This window comes from Gallus gallus, chromosome 7, assembly GCF_016699485.2.
Source record: "Gallus gallus isolate bGalGal1 chromosome 7, bGalGal1.mat.broiler.GRCg7b, whole genome shotgun sequence".
In the NCBI taxonomy this organism is placed as follows: domain Eukaryota; kingdom Metazoa; phylum Chordata; class Aves; order Galliformes; family Phasianidae; genus Gallus; species Gallus gallus.
In genome coordinates this window covers 696119-716349 of record NC_052538.1, presented here as the reverse complement: position 1 = coordinate 716349, position 20231 = coordinate 696119, and the positions used below count along the sequence as shown (strand labels likewise).

Genomic DNA, 20231 nt, shown 5'->3' with positions numbered 1-20231 from the left:
CCTGTCGCCTACTTGTATGTCTACTGTTCTGAGACTTCCTGGTTTTGAGTTTTGGCTTTGCTTTACCAAGTTGTCCATACATGAGTACATCTATGATGTATGTACTGTGCATAAGGAGCACTGGGCATGGATGTGATTCCATCTCCAGGAGGGGTACGAGATAATAGTTATTTTGCTTCTGTTCTGTCATGAGGGGCTGTTGAGAGAAGCGTAGATGGGTGCAGAAGGGTGTGTGTGCTGCAGCTCAAGCCCTCAGTCTGCAGCCCATTTCCTGCCTGGGACCCAAGGAAACAAAGATATTTGAGGCCATGCTGCTCACAGTGCTGTTCTCTCTGTTATAGGGATACCACAGGGTAACTCAATGCAGTTGTTTTCCCAGTAGCTCATAGATATGGCAACTAGATATGGCTTAGTTACTGCTGCAGGACAGCTGCTACTTCATGGAGTGTCTTTCTTCCATTGAATCTTCTGATGCACAGAATTTCTGAAGCTTTGCTTTCTGTCTTGTTCTTGGTTTCCATGGCAATAGATGCTTTATCCCTGTATAATCTAGAAGGAATTCCCACAGATTTCTCTGGTCCTTCTCCAGTCAGCCCAGTCAGACGCTTTATTTATTTCACGGAAACAAAAGTTCCAAGAGACCATGTCATTAATATTTCTCACATTTCTTTGACATTGTATAGAGGCTTCAAAGATTATCCCTTACTCTGCTCCTGATTATGGCTGCCAGAATGATAACTGCCACAGACATTTAAAAATTAGCATATTTGTAATGCATTACAGGAGTTAGAAAGTTTCTTCTGTAAGTACAACAGAGTTGTGTTTATTCTACCTTAAATGCCAGGAGGATGCAAGGAGCAGTGAGTTCCATCACTGATGTAAGCAATAGATCTTTCACACAAAGACACAGAAAATGGTATGTTGCCTTTATATTTTCAAACAACCATTACTTTTTCTTATTTTATACTGCATAGCAAAGGCTCTCCTCATCTTGCTTGGGTAAAAGTATCTCAGTTCCAACCACCACATCTATTTATTTATTTTCCCTTATTAACAATCTCCTCGTCTCTGAGCATGTATAGTTGAAGTCTCTGCCTGCTTCATGTCAAAATGACAATGGAAAACATTATATAACCCCCTCTAATAGCAATCATTTGTTGCCTTTAGTTTGGATAAACTTCAACTCTGGGACTTCTGGCTTTGTTTAGTGAAAGGACAGCAGAAGAGATTCCTTTCAGATTAGCTAAGAGTGCTTCCATTTTCCCTCATTTAAGTCCACCCCCTCATTTAAACATAGACTATCAGAAGGAGAATGGCAGCAGTACCTCCTTTAAAAATGTCTGCAGTTTTGTCTTGCTTTGAATCACACAAATACTCCATGAAGAGGTGGCTGCCACGGGAGGGAAAGTATGCAGGGGACATCAAACAGGAAGAATGCAAAGATAGTGAGAACATACATATTTTAAAACTGAACACGTTGTGGTATTTTGAAAGCCTAGGGCTTCTTTACAGCTAACAGTGGGGTGAAATTTGTTAATTTGAAATCATATCTGACTTAGTACCAGAATGGCCTGGAACATAATGCAGAACACAAGTCTTTCCATTGCCACAGAAGTCAAACCCTTGTCTGCTGCTGCTTTTCTTCCAGTTACTGTACATCCCACCCTGCAGGGTGGCACAGGCACTTCTGCTCTCCTACAAGAATAGCAGAAAGTATGCTTCCACATTAAAACCTTCTGTGGGCCACTGTGGTGGCTTCAGGCTCTGCGTTATTCCCAACCCCAGCACTGCAGAGGACAGCAGAACCCAGGAACAGACCATGCATGTTTGCAGCAGCAGATATCAAAGGATGATGATCTGTGTCTGGAAGTTACATCCCACAGCAATCTAGCACTGGTAGCTCTTGGAAAATTTCTGGACATAATTAGTTCCCACTGAAATTCACACCCACTGACTGGGTTTTGCAAGCCATCTGCAGTGAATATCCTTTTTTCCCCTATTCTTTCTCATCTACTTTATGCCACTTCTTTTTCTCTCTCTTTTCTTCCTTTTCATTTTCTTTTAGGGAAAGAGGCAAGAGCAAAGTTGGAGCTGAAAAAAACAATTGCTTGCTTGCTCAGATACAGCTAGTGGAAAGTATGGGCAGCATCACTGTGTATTTCTTTGATGTTGAGGGCGATAGCTAGACTGAGGATCAAAGAAGAATGAGCTCCATCTTCCACATTCTCCTTCAGCTATAAGCAGTGAAAAAAAGCCTTCATATTCTCTTGGAAAGCACTTCTGTGTTCATGAGAGGCTCTTTTAAAAATGTGTGGTTTTTTCTGGGCTTGTCTTTAAATCTGCTGTATGGTGCTTGCTCGTTTCCCTACAGAGCAGCAGTCATTCTGTGCCAGTTGTTGAAGAGAGGAATGTTCTAGTGAAAGCAAACAATAGGCTGTGTAGTGGGAATTGCAAGTCTTTGAAAAGAGCAATTAAAATCTGCTCAGATGTTTGCAAGAGTCTTTGTGCAATGTTCTGAGCCTCTTGGTAGCCTCACTGTTGGCAGGGTGGTCCTCTTATTAGAGCTTCTTTTTTTCTGCACAGACAGAATAACATGAATATGGAGAAGGGAAAAAAGGAAAGCAGCGTACAGATCCAACAGATTCTTTTCTTGCTAGAGCAGCTGCAGAGAGAAATAGTGTTGTAAACTTCTTTCAGTGAAAAAGAAAAAAAAAGAAAAAAGCCTGTTCATTTGTCAGGTTTCCTCTTGCTCAAGCTCTGTCTCTCATACCTGTTCAGAACTCCAGAAAATAAACTGATTCATCAGCTGTGCCTGCTCAAGATGCTGCAGCCCTCCACTTTTCTGAGGAGATGCTTATCTGCACTGAGCAGAAAGTGTGCGAGATGCTGGGCAGGCAGCAGCAATGCTGTACACCTTCAATAGGGACAAAATTAATCTCTGACCTTTTAGATGCTTCATTTGGAAAACTTCTAGGACTTCGTTTGAAAAATAGAGAAGTTTGAAGCGTCTTTTGTACCCTGAGAAAACCCTTGTAATATTGGCTTTAGTAGCCTCATCGAATTGACACTAAGAATGTTGTGCCCAGTGTACAAATAGGTAACTAATATCTGCTATAAATATGAAATACTGCCATCTGTACACAAGAAACTGTCCAAACTGAATGTGAGGTGAATTAGTACACACTGGAATAAGGAGTAAATGAATACAGATCATTTTGCATATGGAACTAGGCTAATGATGCTCTAGGCATTCAGAATTGCCTGATGGGTTTTCTTTTTCCCCTGACCTTGTGAATTACAAATACCCTTTAATTTATTGGCAGTCAAAGACATGATTCTTTTCTGTGGACTGTATGCCAGAGTTCTTTAATCCATCTCTGGAATATTAAATACAAGAACCAAATCCTTCATTTACTTCCAACTTCTGAAATTATAGGGAAATCAATAAAGCTGTGCAGGGAATAATGTGAGTTTAGAACTTGACCCCCTGCTGTTTTACTCATCTCTGATGGAAATCCAGCACAGCCATGGAGTTACAAGGGGGCTGACTTTGCCCAATGTATCTGAAAATATAAATGCTGTTACCATGTGTAATACTCGGCACTGTAACATTTCCCATCTGTTCTAGTCTGGAGAGAGGAGTACTGAACTAAGCTGATCTCTTCCAAAACAAAGAACAGAAACTACATTGCACAAAGTTGTTAGCTCTCTTACTGAGATAAGGGGGAGGAGAAGTCATGTCCCACTCAAAACTTGAATCTCCTTTTAAAAAATTGTTTTAATTGCAAAGTTTGGGAAATTTCTTTGTATGAAATGAATATCCAGGTTTTACTTAGACCTAAGGCAAGAATAGGACCACAAATCAGAAATGTAGAAGACTGTCTTGGTCGTTCACGTTAAGATAATTTTTGTTGTTGTTGCTGTTTTTCTTTTTAAAATTTCTGTCAAAATGTTGTGCTGGATTTTAGTAATTTTTTCCACTTAATTAATCCTAGTATGGAGCTGTTGCTCCTTTTAAAAAAATATGCTAGGCCAGAATTTGAAGGGATAAAATTAAGATTACCATTACACTTGAACTCTGACCATACACGCTTACATTGACTACCCAAGGAGCGGGCAGGATGTATGTTTAAGGAAACCAATACATCCATAAAGTCATCGGTAACCAAATCCAACCATGGATTTATGTCATTTTCTGTGTGGTTGAAGATTTATACACTGATTTTTGTGCCACTTGGCACTGTCTGTTCTAAGGACAAGGAGCACATTAAAATCAGATTACGGCAGACCAGTGAGAATTTATACCAGCACTACTGATTGCAGCTTATTTCTAATTTTTGGAGTGACACTAAATGGCACAAAAGGTGATATGTCAAAATACATTGTGATGTAAGAACAGATGGAATGGAAAAATCTCATAGGCATTTTACCAATAGTTGGAAGAGTGACTGAGAAATTATGCAGTGGGCCCTCTAAAAGACATTTGAGTGCACTGAATTAAGATCAGATTTTTCTTCCTATGTGTCCCACTCAAATGTGAACAGTTGCCCCTATTAAAATGTTGGATTCTGTAGGAGAGTGAAGACCTTCAGTTCCCACTAGGATAATTACATTAGAATCAAGGGAGTTTCCCCCTTAGTTGGGAATGAACAGTGCAGTGAATAAATGACCGTAGGAAAACAGGTCTATCTCTATTAAATAAATAACTGAACAAACTTTTTTTTTTTAATAGTAAAAATGGAATTTCCTGATTTAACATATTTAGAGATGACTTTGAATCCAAGAATAACATCCTAATATATATGGTTGTTCAGGATTTATACTTTACAAACAAGCAAAGAAGCATTTAGACCATGATGTTTTTGAGAAATAGCTAATCATAAAAGAATAACTATCTCTTGCATCCGTCAGGTGGCTTTCCAAGAATGACTTTGGCAATTTCAGAAACAGGAAAAAAAATTCTCTGGGCAACCTTAAATAAGCAGCAAGATGATACACATGCAGCATTCTGCTGTGCCCTTTCCCTCCTATGACTATATCTGAAGTGTCAGTTCTGAAAAATAAATAGTAAAAATACCCACCCAACAATACAAACCTAGAGCAAAAATTTCTTTACTTTGTTTTCCTACTAGCAGCTTTGAATCAAGAACTCTCCTTTGCCATTTTTCTCCACACCATCCCACAGCTGAAGGCAGTGAGGCTGTTGTGCAACAACATGCCTTTTGGGTTGGCACTGGTCCCTGTTTCAGAGCAATGCTTTTGCGGTAGGGTGACCTTTAGGAGTTGCATAAAGAATGCCATTCAAGGATGTCGTGAGACTGAAAAGAGCAGTTTGTGAAACATGAGTGTTGAAACAGAGCTGTGACAGCCCCTGTCACTTCAAGCTACAGAACGATCAAGGAGAGCAACAGCCTTCTCAAGATACAAGAGAAAAAGTGGAGTCCTGAACATAAAAGTCTTTTTGCTGTGAAACTTGGGAAATCTGGGAGCCATTTAGTCACACCCTCTTCCATTACACCTAGTCACAGCTCTTCTTTCTGCAGACAGTGGAGAAGGACAGTCTTTTAAGATGCCATCTCTGATATTTCATGGCAGTACTTGGTGTTCTACCAAAGGAGGCTTCATCCTGGACACTTCCATTTGTCCATACACACAGTACAAAATTTGCAGCTGTTATAGGACAGTTCCAGCTGAGAGCATGTCTGAGAGGCTCAGCTTAAAAACATCTTCTTAAACCACTTCTTTTCTTATATTTCCACCTCTTTTCCTAACTCCTATGAAACACAGACTACCTCAGGCTTTTTGGGTGCTCAGCACTTAGCTCACTGGAGACCGCATGAACTAAGCAGGCCCAGCCAGCCAATTAGTTGGTGAGGAGAGTCCGTTTGTTTCCATTACACATCACAGGATGGAATGAACATGTTTGATTTTCTTATAAACACTGTTATAATGCCAGACAGCAAGCCCAAGCTGCTTGCTTTGAGGTAGGCTCTGTAGCATTATTTTTCTGCCCTGCAGATGGAAAGCAGGCATGATTCAGGAGCTACAGTGGATTCCTCAGGCTGCTCCAGTGTCAGAGAAAATGGGGCTATTTCCACTGAAAAGGAACTTTGTCTATCCTTGGCCTTTTGATTGAACAATATATAAAACATTGCTGGATATACAATAGTAGATGCAATTACTCTAGAAGAAATGTGAGAATAATTTCTGAAGTCATACAGGAAAGCAAACAGCTAGGTCAGAGCAAGGAATTATAGGCTTTGAATTGTATCCTGTCTCCAGCAGGCTTTGGATACAGTTGAAGTTAGGGCTAAGCCCTCCTTCCTTTCAGTCCTTGAGACTTGACATTAAATAACTGTGAAACCCTTGCTTGGCTGGTGGTGGTGACCAGAATCTGGTAGATCAAGTCTCCTCAGTTCTGATGACCACTGGGATGTGTGAGTTTACATCTAGTGTAATAGCTGGGAGTCTGCTTTTTCTGATGTGGAAAAGCCTGTGGTTTTTGAGGATGCTGTTAGAAGATTTTTTCCTTTTGCAATATGAATGTGGTTAAATCGTGATCACAGTGCTTGTACAGGTACAAAGCCAAAAGCTACAAAGCCAAACTACAAAGAAGGCCGGTTTCTTAGGTCATAGCACTTGAAAATAAATTCCCATTCACCTCGATGGTTTCAGAATAATGTCCCACATGACATCAACTTTCAGGCCCAAGTGACTGTATTTGTTTCACCATCTACCTGTCTGAGCTCCTTTATGTTCCGCCCTTATAGGTCCTTCAAGACTGGATGGTGGTTTTTCTTTTAGCTCTGCCAGATTCATCTGCTTGTGTATGGCTGCTAGTCTGCCTAGAAAATGGGAAATAACTCAAAACCAGCATGTATCAAATACCGTGTTGCCTTTTATTTACCTCTTTCTTTTTTTAGTCTGACCCTGACAAATGTTACAGCAAAACAGAAATATTTTAAAATGTGAATGCTTAGTAAAAGGCATAAAAGCCAAGTTATTCAGAGTTAAGGTTTAGTAAAATGATTCAGAGATTGATACAACTACCAGCAGGCCAGTGCAATAACTGCCACAGAAACAGAGTTCTCCTTGGCCACCATATTCAGGCTTGGAGGGGCAGAATAAGGTTCTGCACTGCCTTAAGCCAACGATGATCAGTTCTAACATTTTTTTGAAATCTTAGGCTAATGCATATGTTTAGGAATCCATCAGAAAATCTGATTAAGTCCAGTATGCAACTGTTTTACCACAAGTCCAGAAGCAGGAAAGTCAGCTTTTTTTACCGCCTTGCTTCCTATATGTTGCTTGCCAGTGCTTTAGCACAGATCAGCTTTCCAAAGCATTTTGGAGCTAATGTTTAATCTTTATGAGCGATGCAACATGCATTATGTCATAATATGCTGACACACAGATCTACATCTGAGCTCAGAGGGGGTGTCTTGAACAGAGTAAGTCTTCCCAGATGTAAGTTTCCTTTGGAAACCTATTTAATACTTTAATTCTGCCAAGGGCTGCAAAGATTCTCGTTGCAGCTCTGCTAGCTTATTTCTTAATTCATTTAACAACGTCCAGAAAGTCAGAGGCAAATGTGAATGTCATTATATCCAGATTTAAGCTTTTTTCCTCTCTGTCCTGTTGAATGATGCCATCTACTGCAGAATAATTGAATGGCAGCCTTGCAAAAACACTGAAATTTGCTTTATTTCCATTCTCCTGTACAGTTAGGTTAGTGATTTAATTTTGTGTTACGTGTACGCGCTATAACAACGTTATGTTTTTTTTAGATCTATGTAATGGCATTTTTATTTAACAATCCTGTGCAAAACTTTATTTTTCCCTAAACTGAACAAAATAGATGTCTTCCCTTTCTTATGATGTTTGTAAATGAGAAGGACTTTTTAACCTGTAGAGGTAAGTGGAGTCTGCTGAGTGGATCCATGCCCATCCAGCTCCCTCCTTCCACGGGGTCAGCAAGCTGTAGGGTCCCTAGTAGCTTTGAATGTATTCTGCCTCATGCAATATAATGCCTTCTTGGTCTTCTGCTGTACAGTGAGCCACTCGCTCATACACTGACTTACTCTGCTTCTGGTTCATTATAATTCATTTTTTTTGGTTGTTGGACCGTAGAGAAGACTTCATTCATAATGCTACTCTTCTCATTTGTAAAGTACTTTTCAGCTTTTTTGTTTATCAGGAAGCATTTCTACTTAGTATTGTCAAGTTTATTTTTTACTAAATATCCACAGGGAATTGCTGGTTTTGTAGCAGAGGAAAATGTTTATTAGACAGACAGTGAGCAATTAATCAAGGAGATAATCGGTTTGTTTACGTGAGACCCTCTGACATGATTCTGCGGGGTGGGAGCTGGGAAACCAAGCAACTTTTTTGAAACTAAATCTAGCCTAAAAGACTAAAGATGTCAGGATTCTACCGTGATATAATTGCTGTACTTAACAGATGTAGTGGCTGCTAGGTAGTGTCTTCTGATGCTGTGACCTCGTGTGCTGGAAATCAGATGTACGCCTCTCAGTCAGCCTAGAGGTCTTGGTTGTCTTCCCCATTGCCTTCCTCTGCAAGCTCAGCAGAGGAAGAGGAGGAGAAGAACTTAGTGGGTGAAAGAGGGGAAGTCAGTTCAACAGGGACAAGAGAAAGACCTGAGTCAGATGCATGATCTGACTCAGAAAATAATCTCACTTGAATACAGGGCAGAAAAGTAAGCAGGCTGTTCAAGTACATGGTAGGAGGATGAAGGGAAGATGAGAAGGGAGGTTATATATTATGGACCTGAGTAGATAAAATGGGGGAAAAAAGAAGTAAAAAAAGCATGAGAAAAGAGGAAGCATGTAGAAGTGGGTACCTGCCACAGAGCATGGGTACGGGTATGGAAATAGAGTCCATGAAAGGCAAAGAGAAGGAAAAAACAGGATAAAGAGAAAATTGGACCAATGTGCTAAAGCGGTAGTGGAAAAATGAAAGGTGCTGTATGTGAGAAACGAAAATGGGGCTGCATAACTAACACTGGTCTGCTGCAATATAGTTTTGGACTCAGTCTTGTTCCATTACAACAACTTGATGGCATTCAGAATTTTTCATATGGAGCCAGAGGTAATTTAAATGTCAGAGCTCTGAATTATGTATTCCAACATCTTTTTTTTTTTTTTTTTTTTTTTTTTTTTTTTTTTTTTTTTTTGCTTTTTGAATAATGGTATGTAGTAAGACAACTTTTTGTAATAACATAGCTTTATGGATGATGTACATACACAAATAGCTATTTCTCCATCATTTTGTGTTTGCAAAGTTAGTTTGAATCATTCAAGGAAAGAATTTCCATTTATCAAAGCATTCACTGTTACCTGTGTTTGCAGCCTGAGACTTCTAATATTTCTACAGAGCTTAGAAGGAACTGAGATAACTTTGTGGTGTTATTTTTATATTGCGTTATTAAATGATGAGGCTTTCTGGATTTGGTTTCTTTAAGAATATACACACCCAAAATTTAATATTTAAAGCTGCTTTTCATCATTCTCTTCAAATTCATTACAACAAATTTGATCAGTAGAATAGCTGTTGGAAGGAATTTGCAAAGACATGAACATTACAGATGAACAGTTTTCAAAAAATACAGAAACTTGCAGTGTTGAGCAGTCCAGATGATAAGTATATGGCAAACTATTTGGGCAATTAATGTGAGTATTCTTACAGATCTATTGCATATGTCAGCTTTCAAAAACCATTTCGAAAAGACTTGATGCTCTCTATTGATGTAACATGCTAGCAATGAAAGATCATGCTAGACAGACCACTTATTCTGCATCCTTTTGTAAGTGCTCGTGTTCGCACAGTGATGCCAATGATACACTCATCTGAGAGATTTGGCACGTTTGCTTTTTATGTGCAGCAGACAATTCAGTTGCTAATTATATAACAATCCTGTCTGACGCTGAAATTACTCAAAAGATTATTACAGATTTAATTAGGCTTTGGCTCAGCTCCAGGAGGTTTCTGTTGATGTCTATTCATAGATTCAGAAAAGACTCTGCAATTACTGTAACAGATCCTCACAGTGCATGAAGAGAAGCTTTTAGCCTTTTACCACACATAGGTAAACTATATTGCAGCAGAAAACAAAATGATGTTGTACCTCTTTGATTTAGAAAACACGCCTGAAATAATACTGAACCTGACTTTGTCTTTCTTTCCAATAGCCCTAGGAGGATGTACCCATCTTGGGCAGGAATATGCTGACAGGGATGTTTGGAAACCAGAGCCATGCCAAATCTGTGTGTGTGACTCTGGATCTGTTCTCTGTGATGACATCATCTGTGATGACCAGGAGTTAGACTGTCCCAACCCAGAGATCCCCTTCGGAGAATGCTGTCCAGTTTGCCCGCAGACAACACCACAGCCTACAAAAGTAAGTTCTCAATATGGTTACTTTGGTGTTGCCAACTTTGATTGATTTTCTTTTATATAAAAAATGTGTCACTTTCTGATCCCTGGCAAATACTTGGAATGGGCTGTTTGCATTATGGTAGTGAATTTGTACATCTTCCAGAATTCCCTGAGCTACTTCCCTGAGCAGGTTGCAATGGTGCAAAGGAGTGGTCCATACAAACATGATGGACATTCAAGCACAGCTTCCTCTCCCTTGAGTCTAGGACCTGCTTTCTGGTCAGCAACTAGAGTGCAGGATTTTTTATTTCAGGACTGAAATCAACCCTGTTGAATCAGTTCTGTCGTTCCTGATAACAAAGAACATGTGGGCTACTTTGTTCAGTCTTCACTTTATGAGAGTTTGGTCAGCCCTGTGGAAGCTGTCCTGCTGACCTTGGGTAATGGATAAGGAAACTGCACCTTGAAAATCCGAGGCAGTTTCAGCTGAATATCCTTTGCTATCTCTTTCAACTGAATTTGTAAAAAAAACTGTTCTAAAATATGAATTAAGATTCAGATATTAATCTATAAATAAATCATTAACTGAAAAAATAGATAATCTAGGAGATTAGGTCTGAAAGACAGTTAAAATTAACTACATCATTACATTTATTAACATGCTTTTTTAGTGGACTGACAAGAATATAAGAAAACTGTCCCTTGTAGACTTACTGCATTTAGTGGCAGAACTCTGCTGACTTCGTTAGTGCCAGGTTTTTACCTAGAGCAGATGTGCACACTTCATGAATGCACCATAATAATGTAGATGAAAGGCTGATCAAAAAAACAAAACAAAACAAAAAACAAACCCTCATCTTCTAAATAATGATGAACAAGAATAAACAAAATGTGTTTCATAAATCTATTTTCAAATATTTAAATGTCTTTTCATCTTATTTCATTTACATATATTCAGTTTTCGGTTTGGTTTTTGTTTTCTTTCTCAACTTAATTAATTTTCCCTTTTTTTTTTTTTTTGTAGCTTCCATATACTCAAGGCCCCAAGGGAGACCCAGTAAGTAAAGGGTTTTTTTTAATTATTTTTCTCAAGAAAACTAACAAAATTAAAAGCCAGCTTTTACAATGCTATATATCCCATTCTGACTGCTGAGATGCCCAGCTTTTCTTGATGTCTGCATTGTCTTCAAATCTGCCTTACAGTTACTTCGAAGTAATCTCTTTAGCTTCAACAAAAAGAATTCAGATTGGAGAAAAAGAGAGAGAGGACAGCTTACTTCAAACCGTATTACTTGTAATTATTTTATTTCTTTCCAGTAAAACAAAATTTGGATTCCACTTGCAGTATTAATTTCACATTCAGGAATTGACTAGTTTAATATTTCTGATGTGCTTGATCAAATTTAGGTTGCAGTAAGGCTCTACCTGCTAATAATTTTTTCATTGTGTGAATTTTGCCTACTGTCTGCCTCTTTCGTCAGTGATTAGGCATGCGCCTAGTTATGTTTCATAGAGGAAGCTTCCTACCCCAACTGCATATGCTCTGATGTGAATTGAAGTGTTCATCCCATAATGCCCTTGCACTCTGCGGCAAGCCTTGATGTCTGTATCTGCTATGTTTGTGTCTTGACAGGGCTCCCCTGGTTCTCCGGGCAGAACTGGTGCACCTGGGCCCCCAGGACAGCCAGGGAGCCCCGGAGCTCCCGGTCCACCTGGTATCTGCCAGTCATGTCCCAGCATCAGTGGAGGTGTAAGTAATCACCGTGATCAGCTTCTACTTTATTGCTCATAAGTAACTCCCAGCTTTTGCTCTGTTAGGCTGGTGATGATTTCCAGAGGTGAATAAAGAGTGAGTGGGGTAGCAGTAAATCTTGGATGTCTTTCAGCCTTTTCCAGTCCTTAGGAAACCGTCAGGCAGGTAAATCAGCACAGTGTTACAAGGAGTCTGCTACTGAAATGCAGCTATATCATGGAGAAGCTTCATACACAATATAGTTAATAGCAACGTTTCATTGGATGCTTCATTTCGCCCAGAAGGCTTGTGGTGAACTGGCAATAGGAGACATCCTGTAACGTGTGAATCACAGTATTGTCCCATTGTTTTTGTTTTAAAAAATACATAGCAGGGTGATTTTCAAAACAGTGAAGAACCTATTCAATGTACCTTCACACATACAGTGCTTTCAGAGGCATCTGTCTGTAATTTGTGCCTTTGAAAAACTCCGCTGAGTAACAGTCAGGGTTCGGGTTTTTTGTTTATTTTTTTCCTGTGAGATTTGGCTGAACTGCAGTAAAATTTCAGTTTTATCTTATTTTTTTAAACTTCTGGATTAAAACATTTTTTTAAACTTCTTTAAACATATCTGATGATGGTCTTAAATGACTAACAAATAATCTGATCAGCGTGCTGGAAAAAGTATGTTCCCTCAAGCTTTAAGTCTAGGGATCTCTCTCACTTTCCTTTATTTTGCTCAATGCTTGTTTAAAAAGGAAACATCCCCAGGCCACTAGACTGAAACTCAGGTCCTCTGCTTGCAGAGAAGTGCCATTTTGGTTGCTATTTGTTGTGTTGCCTCTTTATTTCTGGCCCACCAAATCCTAAATTCTGTTTTGAGCAGCACACAGCTAAGGAGCTCCTCAGATCTTAGTGGGGTAACGGCCCAAAACCCTGTGACCCCAATATAGCATGAATACTACTAGCATTAGCTGAATAATGAAGACATTTTAGTATTGTTGTTTCAGCTTCAGATATCTAAAAATCCATCTTCTAGGGCATTAGCCATGATTTTTAGGCACAAGTAGCCTTGGTAGCTATGCTCAGCAATGTTTTGGAATTGAATTAAACATTTTCTTCATCTTATTTTTTTTCAGTATGTGGCAGTGTTCTTTGTTGTACTCTAAGTGGTTTGTGCTGCATCATGGAGAGTTCAAACTGCAGCTCCTGTGCAGCTGGATTTGTTAAGTTGTTGATTCACAGTTAGCACTTAGTGAAGACATCTCATTCTCTCCCAGGCAATCAAGCAAGGCCAGCTTTACAAGATGCAGAGTGGAAAACTTACAAATTTATGATAAAACAGTTGTTCCTTTTGAGTATAAGCCATGGTTCATAGCTTCCACATATTCTTCCCATTCACAGATGAGCCAAAATCTAAGGAAAGTTGTCTGTTGTTTTTTGGTTTTTTTTTCATTCTGAAAGCAATTGTGTGGTGAGGACTGGGCAGTGGAGAGATGTACGAAAGGTTAGCTAACCGCCCTTAGTGGACATCACAATAATACAACCAGACAGCTAGCACTTTGGGCCTGGCAGATGCAGATACAAGAGAGACTGAACTGGTTTCCAATTCCAGTGGCGTTGAAACCGAGTGCAGTGACTGATATCGATAGCAAAGGATCATTCTTGCACCTCGCGTGTGGAAATGCTCGGCGCAAGGTTGTTTGGATTATCGAATAGAACGTTGCTTAAATTCACTCTTTTCTGTTCAAATGCTTACCTGCATTAATGCCATATTATTCAGCTAAGTTCCCCAACATCTGAATAACAAAATCAATGTCAAATAAAAGGCTTACGTAGGCTTTTCTTTAAAAAGTGATTGTAAAATTCATTAATACTTTATGTAAGTGGGCATGTCAGAGATGGTATCCGCTGTCACAAAGCCTCACACGGCATGTTTTCTCTCCATAATTTCAGTTGAACTTCATTGGTTCTAAGACAAATTGTCAGAAGCATTGAGGCTGTACTGCCTGGCCTCAAAAGTGAGGGCTGTTTTTGAATTATCAAGGGTGGAAAGGAAGAAAGGAAAAGATGGAAATGGCTGTAAGAAAAAATGTAACATTTCATTTTTGGAGATGTGTAAATTCCCATTCGTGAGGTAAAAAAAATTCTTTGAAACTCAAAGAGGAATAGGCTTATACACAGGCAAGAGACTTTGTTTGCTACAGAATGCCCTAAAATGAGTCATTCTTTAGCCACAGGTTAAAGATATTTTAATAATAGACTGTCAGACTGTGCAAAATAAAATGTTTCATCAACTTCCTTGGGAGACAACTAAGTCCAACAAAGAAAACTTGGGGATGGGGGGAGTTAGAGGTGGAAGAGAGATAATGAAGAATGAAAAGAGGAGGTAATGACAGTTTTGGGGTTCATCTGATGCCCAGCCGTCAGGGCAAACAGTGTATGCTTACAGCATATGGAGCTGATGTTTCCATGACCAAAAAAGATACTAGCTGGGTTAGTTTTATGAATTATACTATATAATATATATAAATTATATAAAGGAGTTAATTCTGCCATACGAATTTATGAAAATGCTTGATTTGTAGCAAACATCTTCTCTCTCTCTCTCTTTTTTTTTTTTTTCTTTTCTGTTTTTCTCTATTTCTTTTACAGAGTTTCTCTCCACAGTATGACTCCTATGATGTGAAGGCTGGCTCAGTTGGCATGGGTTATCCTCCCCAGCCCATTGTAAGATGATAAAACCTTTTCTCTGTCCTTTAATTTAAAAAAAAAAAAAAAATTTTTTTTTACTTGTAGATTATGCCTTGGATGTCTGTGTATCCTGACTATAATTTAACAAATTAAGTTTTAATTTAATTGTTGCCTGCAAGTGGAATGTGTGCAGTTTACCTGGCATTATCATTTTAGAAAGTAGCTATAGATTATCTGTTGTGGTTTTTCTTTGCCTTTTTTCTCTCTTTTTTCCTTGTCTCGCCTTCTGCTTTTTAACTTCTCTGTGATTCATTTTCATATGCTAGCCAAGCATTTATTTCTTTTTCCTTTTCATCATCATTTATCTGCTTGGTATTCTCCTGATAGCTTTCCCCCACCTCCACTGTATTTTTACCTTTTCTACTGTGCCAAATCTTCCTTTATTAATTCAACAGCGTCCTGTCTTTACTCAGTATGACTTTCCATACTTGCTCACATTTCCAAAACTCACATCTACCTGATAGTGAGTAAATAAAGCCCTGCTATAATCTCCTTTTCATCCCAGGAGTCAAAGCTTTTCATGCTTTCATTTTACGATTATGAATTTTTTTTACCTACAGCTATTCAGACTGGGTACTGTACCTCCCTGCTAGGCCTGACCCAAGCTTTTCAAAGTTTCTTTTAGTGAGCTAAAGCTTGGAATGCTTTGTTTCTGACATACAGTAGATGTTAGAAGTTGAAACTCATGACTTTTCTTTTAGACACTAGGATTTTTAGATACTCACCACCACTGACATGGAGCATTCTTGCAGCAGTGATACCATACTGACATCTGAAAGTGTCTGTCTTGATTCAGGCAATCTGTTATGTGATGGATGTAGTGAATTGCTATTCTTTTGAAGTGAGCTTCTGCTTCATTTAAGTGTAATCGTGATTTCTAACCTTGTGCTGCATAGCCATGTTTGGGTGCTACATGTTGCAATATGTCCAGGCAGCCCCAAGGAAACTTGTTGTTTTTCAGAGTTCCATCAGATCATCCCATGAAATAAATTTGCTTAATTCTGGCAGCTGTTTGTCCTGGCCTGTAGTTCATTGTTTTCATGCCTTTAATTGCACCTATTTATTTCTAGCTCATTCATTTGTTAATGTGATCATTCATGCATTGATCTTATTAAGCCTTAAATTTTTGCATTTGTTCATTAATTTTTTTCATCTCCTTGCAGTTTTTCCTACAGCTTATCATATCATCTACATTTTGTAACTTGTGGTCTTCATATGGGATGTGCTGAACCAGGCTGATAACAGGGTTACCTTTCAGTTAACAGATGTAGTTACTCCTCTCTAATTATTAGACATTTTTCCTCAAGAAGCTTTTGATCTTAATTAAATTAAATCAAATTTATAAATGAAATTAAATAATGATTTAATTAGTCATGCTAGAATATTTCCAACCAGAACTGTGTGTGTATATATATATATCTGTCACCTACTCTTTTATATTGCATCATGCAGTGTACATGAGGGTGACAGAGAGTGATAGTGAGGGTGATACAGCACTGGAATAGGCTGCCCAGAGAGGCTGTAGATTCTTCTTCTCTGGAGATAATGAAAATTCACCTATGTGACCTACTGTAGGAAACCTGCTTTAGCAGAGATTGGATTCAATGGTATCTAGAGGTCCCTTTCATCCCTCACAATTCTGTAATTCTGTGATCATGCAATACGTGACTGCAACTTAAGTAGTGGAGCAGTACTAGGCAGATGTGACTAAAGTCACTGAAACTAACATTTATCATTAACATTACATAGATTCTTCCTGTTAATTCTAATAAATATCCAAACTGAAATAATCTAGAAGCATAATAAAATTAAAAACATCAGCTGTAGTATTGACTTCTTTCAATGGGTGGTTACCATGCCTGGTTTTTCCTCAGTCACACATCTCCATCCCTGTCTTTCCAGTGTCTCTCTACTGCATGTGGACTGATTTTGTATTTTATACCTCCATTTCTCTATACTTGCTCGTATAACCTTCACATATCGGTTTAGACCCTTTACCGTAGTACACGTGTCCTAACTAAAATCCAGTCATTTATTCACAGTCTGAAGACACTGATAGTGAGCAAATGCCATTCTTAACTATGAGTTTATCTCTCTACTGTGCACCCTGAATAAGAATAATACGTTTGTTTGTAGGCGGATGTCTGACCAATGGAATGCAGCTGATGAGTTGATGATTCCAATCCATGTTGAATCCAGCCTTAGTTCGTGCCAAAAGTTTTGCAACATTTAACAGAAAGGGACTGCCCATTGTATTCTTATATTGAAGGCAACCCGATCTACACTAACTGCTCTGCCATTTAGAAAATAGCAGCTCTAACAGTGATTCTCATCTTTAGACAAAAGACAATCAGTAAAAGAACATTAAGTCATGTATGTCCAATATAGTAATATACTGTATTGCATATACGGCTATAGAACTACACCATTAATCTTGTATTAGGAAAATGAATTTCCTGTAATGTCTGTATTATATGACCTATTCTGACACCAGGCCAGCAGCACGGTTTCTCATGTAATTCCTATAATTCTTTTTTTGGCTGTATCAAATCCATGAGCAATTAAATTTAGCACAAGTGTTTTTTTTTTAGAGCCACAAATAGCTGCAGTACACTACTGTGATAATTTTCCATTGTTTTCTGTTTGCAATATCAAATGCTCCTGTAGTTCTTACTGCTAAAGGTAGAAAAATTAACATTTTTCCCAAATTTGGAATTTCCTTGCTATTTTACTCATTTTACTCTATTTTTTACCCATTGAATAAGGAACAGTGCTACTGACTTGAGTTATTCTTTCTGTATACTGAAATCTCATCGTCTGAGTCCTTTGATTAGTCCAGGTAATATGTGTGTTTTGTGGCTTTGCACTGTTGTGTTCAGGAAAGAGCTCACTGTGAAAAATACATGCTTTGCTGACAAGCAACAAGAATATGGCCTTAATTCATTAAGTCCTAGGGTCATAAACAGAGTTCGCTTACTGCACTAAGTGCACGTCACACTGGATTTTTCTCAGTACTAATAATCATTCATATGTAAAAATTTATTTCACAGTTGTTGGTGACTATTGCAGCTGCACTAAGATTTCTGACTATAGTACACTGATAAAATGAATGTTTTTTAATCTGCAATATAGAGTGGCTTTCCGGGACCCCCTGGCCCCAGTGGCCCACCTGGTCCACCTGGTCATGCAGGTCCCCCGGTAAGTAATATTAATCTTCTCATAAATGTCTGACTTTTTTATCTGAGCGTGTCCTTTTCTCTGTCAGAAATACTAGATACAATTTTGACTGTAAAATCAAGATACTAAGCTGAAGAATTTTATGGATAGATGTCACTTCTTATTTTGGGGCTCTACCATCTTAGCAGAAGACTCAGTAGCCGAAGGCTTCATACTGTGCATGTGTACCCTGGGTTTACTACAGTTCTATGGGGTGTTGTCTGAGGCTGAATTTTGCCCTTAAAATATATCACTGCCTATGAGCCTTTGCAAAATTCCCAAATGTTTGTTCACACAAAAATGTCACAGGAGATAAAGGGAAGTGGAAATCCTAGTGCTCACTCTGTGAATACACAAAGGGTTTGAGGTATTAGAGATGTAGTTTTAATTGTTTTTGTAGAGGCATATTCTGATTGGTGATGATATCATTATAAAGTATAGTAGCACCATAGCACAATGCATGGAATTGTTCATGTTTTAACTGCTTTTTGTTGCATTATAGGGCTCTAACGGATACCAAGGCCCCCCTGGAGAACCAGGACAACCTGGCCCTTCTGTATGTATACATTATTTATCAGGATATTTGTCAAAGGCATGATCTTACAAGCATGCATCTCTGTGTCATTGCTGAAGTGGATTGTAATTAAACTGTTCATCCTATCTGTTTACTGTTGTCTGTGTCAAATGTGCAAACATTTTATGGCAATTAATGCATTTTTAATTTGAAATTATATTATTACATTATACTTAATATTCATTATTTTTCTTCAGGGTCCTCCAGGCCCTGCTGGAATGATAGGCCCAGCTGGCCCACCAGGAAAAGATGTAAGTTCACCATTATTTATAATATTTGTACATTCAAAAATGGAAAAAGCAAATGTTCATTAAATAGAAAGATAGAAGAGCACACTGATAGAACTGCATTTAAGAATTTTTAACTTGCCAGTTTCTTGGTTGGACACCATGACTGTAAGAAGCTGTATTTGTCTTACATTAGGTATTTGTTAATTCCAAAAAAAGTTTCAATTTTAGCAGGCAATTTTATGGAGGGGAAAACAAACAAATGAACATAAAACCCTCTAACCACGAATTATGCATTTTTTATCAGGTGCAAAATAATTAAATTAGCAATTGCAAAAATGAGAGGATGATAAAGGTGTTACCTACTCCCCAGAAGTCTTGCTTTGAGAGTTAAAGTTTTTAAAACCATCTTCTGACTCACAGCTGGGAGTCCTGGATAGGTATAGTACAAAGAGAGACAGTCAAGTACTTTGTGTTCGAGTGTTTCGCCGTGAAAAATAAGTTTATCTATGGTGCTTCCACTTCTTTTTAAGGGATGGATTGAAATTTGTTACTTGTTAATCAGTATCTTTGTAAAAATTGAGTTAATAAATTCTGCCAGTGTCTTTTTCAGTAGACATTCACCCTGGTGTAATTTTCCCCACTGTCTCTGTCTGAAGTTTCTTCTTCTTATTTCCACTCACCTTGATCTACCACAACCAGTTCTTTGTCAGTAACTGAAGCAATAGCAAAGAAGTCAAAAATTTACTTTCTTTCTACAGGGAGAACCAGGAAGACCAGGAAGGAATGGAGACCGTGGAATCCCTGGGTTACCGGTATGAAAAAATCCACAACAAGCGGTTATCTAATGACAGGATTTGTTTTCCCATTTTATATTGCTCAGGTGAACGTGACACATAATGAGCAGTGGTTTGTGCCCTTTGTACAGTAAGCATGTAATTTCCTCCTTTTTCTGTGTTTGTGTGTTTAGGGTCACAAGGGACACCCTGGAATGCCTGGAATGCCTGGAATGAAAGGTGCACGAGTAAGTACTGAGTCTACATGAGCCATGGAGTCTGTTGCTCAGTCTGAGCTCTAGAATCATAGAGTCACCAAAGTTGGAAAAGACCTCCAAGATCATCCAGTTCAACTGTTTACCTATCACCAATAGTTCCCACTAAACCATGTCCCTCAGTATAATATCAAACATTTCTTGAACACCTCCAGGGACAGTGACTCCACCAGCTCTGGGGGCACCTCCAGTGCCTGATCACTCTTTTGGAAAAGAAGTATTTCCTAATGTTCAACCTGAATATCCCCTGGTGCAACTTGAGGCCATTCCCTCTAGTCCTAT

The 20231-nt window shown here is 38.6% G+C and overlaps 1 protein-coding gene across 25 annotated transcripts in view; it reads left to right on the top strand.

Moving 5' to 3' along the window:
- The window catches only part of COL3A1 (collagen type III alpha 1 chain), a 133977-nt gene that overhangs the window by 88833 nt on the left and 24913 nt on the right, over positions 1–20231 (top strand). For 24 of the 25 annotated variants that reach the window (XM_046943515.1, XM_046943518.1, XM_046943514.1 and 21 more), the window contains 9 exons: positions 10209–10417; positions 11420–11452; positions 12029–12145; positions 14783–14857; positions 18014–18079; positions 18600–18653; positions 18869–18922; positions 19660–19713; positions 19869–19922. In XM_046943515.1, coding sequence (XP_046799471.1) covers positions 10209–10417; positions 11420–11452; positions 12029–12145; positions 14783–14857; positions 18014–18079; positions 18600–18653; positions 18869–18922; positions 19660–19713; positions 19869–19922 — 716 coding nt within the window. The remainder of the gene's footprint in view (positions 1–10208; positions 10418–11419; positions 11453–12028; positions 12146–14782; positions 14858–18013; positions 18080–18599; positions 18654–18868; positions 18923–19659; positions 19714–19868; positions 19923–20231) is intronic. The other variant, XM_025152154.3, reaches the window with a different exon arrangement.